The sequence below is a fragment of the Amphimedon queenslandica genome, unplaced genomic scaffold (assembly GCF_000090795.2).
Source record: "Amphimedon queenslandica unplaced genomic scaffold, v1.1 AMPQUscaffold_12904, whole genome shotgun sequence".
Taxonomy (NCBI): domain Eukaryota; kingdom Metazoa; phylum Porifera; class Demospongiae; order Haplosclerida; family Niphatidae; genus Amphimedon; species Amphimedon queenslandica.
Window position 1 is genome coordinate 32,659 of NW_003546860.1, and position 5,438 is coordinate 38,096.

At 34.2% G+C, this 5,438-nt stretch overlaps 1 protein-coding gene and 2 long non-coding RNA genes across 3 annotated transcripts; 1 reads left to right on the top strand and 2 right to left on the bottom strand.

Annotated features, from left to right (window-relative positions):
• The first annotated feature begins 1,535 nt into the window (after positions 1-1,535).
• Positions 1,536-2,469, top strand: LOC100641905 (fibrinogen C domain-containing protein 1-A-like). The gene is made up of 2 exons (XM_003389898.2): positions 1,536-1,640; positions 1,695-2,469. Exons 1-2 carry the CDS (start codon positions 1,536-1,538, stop codon positions 2,247-2,249), a joined length of 660 nt encoding a protein of 219 aa, XP_003389946.1. The 3' UTR covers positions 2,250-2,469.
• A 227-nt stretch (positions 2,470-2,696) lies between these two features.
• LOC109586310 (uncharacterized) lies at positions 2,697-4,598 on the bottom strand. The gene is made up of 4 exons (XR_002186929.1): positions 4,444-4,598; positions 4,028-4,185; positions 3,315-3,376; positions 2,697-3,154 (listed from the first exon to the last, which is right to left on the bottom strand). It is a non-coding gene; the product is annotated as an uncharacterized LOC109586310 (long non-coding RNA).
• Positions 4,599-4,618: 20 nt separating this feature from the next.
• Positions 4,619-5,432, bottom strand: LOC109586311 (uncharacterized). Its single transcript, XR_002186930.1, has 2 exons — positions 5,248-5,432; positions 4,619-5,002 (listed from the first exon to the last, which is right to left on the bottom strand). It is a non-coding gene; the product is annotated as an uncharacterized LOC109586311 (long non-coding RNA).
• Between the last annotated feature and the right edge of the window lie 6 nt (positions 5,433-5,438).

The window sequence follows — 5,438 nt, forward strand, 5'->3', positions numbered from 1 at the left end:
ATCATTACTACCGTTTTAATTTTGATTGTATTTTTACTTTTTCTTATTAGTTTTTTTGTTTCTTTTTCTATCTTTTCTCATCTTTTTTCTTTTTCTTTCTGGCTGGCCATGTTTCCTTGGTCAGGCCTTTGGTGTTTCTTTTTATCTAGCCTCTTAACTCTATTCTCATTGCCGGTCACTGTCAAGTTTAAATAAATTAATTAATACATAAATTGCTGATGCATGAATATAACAATTGATTATTATAGTCTACTAGATATAATATTATTATTAGTTTTAAACAAGTGTAAAATTAATTCAAGTTGATATTACAGACTTTATCAATAAACTACGGCCTCACTGCATTGTATTATTACTCAACTGATAGTAGATCTATCTCCATAAATAAAAATTATATTTTTCACTTAAGTTCTGTATGTAGTCTAGGCCATCATGGAGTTTGCTAGCATCATAAATACTGATGCTAGCATAGATATCTATGCTCTAGGTCGGTCAGGTCCGTGATCATTAACGCGGAGTCCGTACTTTAGTCTTTTCGGGTCCCTTGGTCGGGTCAATAAATTAGTTTGTATCGGGTCCGTCGCTCGGTCCGTAAATTAGTCTTTTCGGGTCCGTTGGTCCGGTCCGGTCCGCTTTTTAGGGACAACCTTTTCACACTGGCACAGTTTTCAAAGCGCTTTGATGCGCTTTGTTGATGCAGCTGAAATAATGCGCATTGATCGTGTTCACACTAGCAGCTGAATTGTGTATCATTTTGTGTTCTTGTTGCCATTGGTTTACATTGATCGAAGCGCATCACTTCACATCGATCCACCTCTGGAGGTGAAGCAAGAGTGATGCGCATTGATGCGCATTAATTCAAAACCACTCTAGTGTGAACACGGTTGATGCGCATCAATGCGCATTACTTGTGCCAGTGTGAAAAGGCCTTAATACTGTCCCCCTACACATTGTGCTGATTATATTATTATGCATTTAATATTACAGTCAATGATACTTTGCAAAAATTATTTAAAAGTAACAGAACTAAAAAATGTGTCACTATATATTTAAAATAGTATGAAATATATTGGTTTATTAATATATAATAAGAGACACAGAAAATACTGTAAAGCAAGAGACTCTACATACATATACTTTTCCAGTACAGTAGTAGTTAAGTAGGCACTGAAGCATTGGTTAGACTATCTACAGTACTAGATCTTGCAGTAACAAAACCAGCATAAAGGAAACACATTCACAGCATGCATTATGGAAGTGTCTGTTTTTCTAAACAAATTAGGTTTTGTACATTGCTTAAGTTTTGTTTATCATAACAATAAAGGAGAAGGATCTTATTGTATGGCTGATTGTACTGGAAATAAACATGAATCATCACTGTATATAAGGACATGCTGTAACAGCAGTAACTTAGGACAGACTATTCATACAAAAAAAGGAAGAGTGAGGACTATACCATGTGTCCTAAAGTAAGGCCACAAGCCTGTTCACCACTAAGTAAATAAGCTAATAGTTAAAACATTAATAATACTAACATGCACTATAAACTAGATATCAGTGATTGTAAGAGCTTGTTTGAGGATGGTAATAATGCAAGTGATATTTATACTATTAATCCTGATGGAGGGACTCCATTTGAAGTTAGTTAAAGCAATCCTTCATCATTTATAATGATAAACTATATTGGATCACAGGTATACTGTGATATGGAGACTGATGGTGGTGGATGGACTGTATTTCAGAGGAGAAAAGATGGATCTGTTGATTTCTATAGGAACTGGGCTGACTATGAGAATGGATTTGGTGACCTTACTGGTGAGTTTTGGTTAGGATTGAGCAAAATTCATCGTCTTACTAAAGAAAGATCAAACACACTAAGAGTGGACCTGAGAGACTTTGAGGGGAACACAAGTTATGCTAACTATTCTACATTTAGCGTTGGTGATAGTACAAGTAAATACACACTAACTGTAGGGGGGTATGCTGGCACAGCTGGAGATGGCTTAACTGAGCATAATGGAGCAAAATTCGCTACAAGAGACCAAGATAATGATAATTGTGCTAATGGAAATTGTGCAAATTATAATCATGAAGGAGCATGGTGGTATCATAACTGCTTCACTTCACACCTCAATGGTCATTATCTAAATACTTCACAAATCATAAACTGGAATGGAATTATCTGGAATCCATGGAGGCCTAATTATTCCCTTAAATTTGCAGAAATGAAAACCAAAAGAAACAATTAAATTTCATGCTTAAAACTTTGCTATTTCAATATTGCGATACATTGTAGATGCTTAAAACAATGATAGTTATTTTATCAGCAAATCCTTTACTGATGAAGTCATTTTATTTGTCTGTGTATAAGTCAATTAAAGGAGCCACAAGGTCTATAATTTTCTTAGAGTGACCTAGCAACATTATTAGTTTACAATGTCGTTTTAACGAGCTTAGCTATAGTTTGATTTGATAGTTTAAGCAATCACTAAACAGAATTAAACCAGCAAGGCAAGCTCAGTTTGATTAAGGCCCCGTTTACACAGCAATGCAAATAACAGTGCCAAAGTACACATGTATATACTTGATCAAAGCCTAACTGTTATTATACTAAGCAAGGAGCCTCTATACAATAACAGTTATTATACCAAGTAAGAATTTCCCCATCCATTGATGACCATGCATAAGGATTCAGGTGACCTTTCAAGGAAAACCATGAAGAAAATTAAAACTGGTACTACAGGAATGTACATATGTAACACATTGAATGTTTTAATGTTTTAGGTTCAGAATATGTCTGCACATGTTGTGACCATACTGAGTGCTATATAACACAACTGTATACCCAAGAATTAATTAAATGTACACATAACCAGAATAAAATACAAAATACCTCTAAAATTGGAAGATAGTGGTTGATAACGTTTGTTGACTTGAATGTCTGAATTACATGGACACCTGTGTTTATCAAGGTCTTTAGTACCCATACATTTTTAAGGCTCAAGAGGATCCTATGCAATTTTCTAGCGAGTTTCATTTAGGAATGGGCAGGGAAAGCAATCACCCCCCACATGGCTACCCCTTTAAAGTACTGCTTTACTATTACTCACAGTGACTCCATAGCTGTTGCAGGATATTCACAATACCATAGACACTAATGAAAGAATAATAAGAAAAACTTTTGTTTGTACATAAATATACTGTACTATATTACACACACAAAGTTAATACCACTTCACTCTATTTGTACTCCCTTCATTTTAATAATTCAGAAATTCACTCTTCACATACAAATCTGTCACTCCTCTGTTTACCTATTAAGGGTCCAAGGCTCCCACCTAATGAATTGGAAAGACTATCAAAATACTGCAGTGACCTAAACGTACATGAAACAAGTAATTACTAATACTGTACGACAAACTATTAACTGATTCTACATTAATGTACTTCACTGTACATGTACATGTAGCCAGCAGGCCAAACATAGCTACATTGTAATAAAATGAGTCAGTTAATACAAATCATCAGTTAGGGATTCAGTCCCGAAAGATGGTTAATGATATAATGTTGTATCATCATTCTCAGTCAACAGTTAATTTGAAGTAGATAGCATTAGTAACATGCAGAAATTCCTACAGAATTTTTGGCATAATGTTCCTGCAGTTTCTTGTCAGTGGTGGTATTGAGTTACTCAAAAATTAGGCCAAACACCCTGTACTAAAGTACAGATATTTTGGCCAAACGTCATCAAAAATGAAAAGGAGAAAAAAATTCCATTTTTATAATTTTTTCTGATACATATACATGTACATATATTGTGCAGAAAGTTTGAACTGATTCTGATTAAGTTTGGATTTTATACAAATTCTTGAAGGTGCTCAAAAATTGGGTTAAGGTCCCTTGTACTACAATAACATGTAAAAATGGCTCATACCTCCCCTCAATGTTTATTAAATTTTCTGATGCATATTGATGTACATGTATTGTGTGTATATGTGAAGTGCAATGGAAAGTTTTAATAACATACATGTACATTATGCTGTCTATCTCGCGATGCAGAAAGTCCAAAAGGTAGAGAGCTGTGATCAATCCTGTGGGTTATGATGCCTGACAGATGATACACATCTGCTTCAGGTAAAGGTTGAAAGGTCTAACAACGGAACACACAAAGATCAAATCAACCTCCTAAATGATTAGAAAATAAATTTAAAATTATTTTAAAAAACTACCATAAAGCAGGATTTATTGACGAGTAAAAAATTTGATGAAAACAATAAATTTTCCCGGTTGGCGAGTTTTAATTTGACGAATAGTGCCCTTTGTGTACATGTGGCACAAAGTACAAAATTTTTGACGGGTATAAAATTTGACGTTTTATTTTAAACCATCAACTCATCAAAATAAAACCTTTGTCAATAAATCCCACTATACAGTATTTTGTACCTGATTGAAATGTAAAATTAGACTAAGAGAGCAAAACAATATAGGGACTGACACTATCAATAGAAGACTTTATTTTTATATAAAAGTTCATGACATCATAATTACATCACACAGTATGTTACTAACTTTAGCTTCAACACAACACCTGCTAACATCATCTCTCTCATTTGTTTCGAGTGGGCGTGGCTCCTCGTAACTAACGGCAACAACTTCAACGAGCATCTTCTCTTAAACAATTTCTAAAACATCACCTAGAAGATGGAGAGAAAGAGGTACTATACGTTATTAAATAATTAATTTTTTTAATTTTAATTACTGTCTCGAAGTCAGTCAATCATAGTCTGCCAAGTTTTTAAATGTAGCTCTTTTACTCAAAATTCCATTGATAGATAAATACTGTATAGCTGGTAATTTTAAAATACAAAAATTTTATAATATTAAAAGAGACAGTACATGACCATCAGTAAATCAATCCTTTAATTACTTCTCTCAAGACCCCATGCAAGCTCATTACAAATCCCTCGTAAGAAAGAAATGTAGTTGTTGTTAATATAAAAAACTAAGAATGAGAGAGAAAGAAAAGTACATTGTTATTATTATTATTTCTGTGCTTTTATTTTAGCAATATGGCATACATTAAAATAACAATGCTACTCAAAATTCCATTAATGGAAAAGTACCGTAAACAGCTGATAATTAAAAAACACTAATACTATAAATTTGCAATACTAAAGCGACAGTACTCCAAGCTCGTAAGGGACCCCTCAGTCGTAACACCAAGAGTATCCTTGTAAGGACACTTACTGCTCCAGTGGTTCCTTTACTATAACAACATGAGGCCATCTTGTGTTGAGGCCCTAGCTTCTTTAGTGAGTCGTCATCTTGTTCCAGTGTCTCTGTATTAGTCGTTAGAGTCAAATCAACGTCTTCAGCAACTTGAATCGTGCTAGGATTAGCTCCTTCCCGTTAGATGAAGCAACACTAAGCTTGTCCCA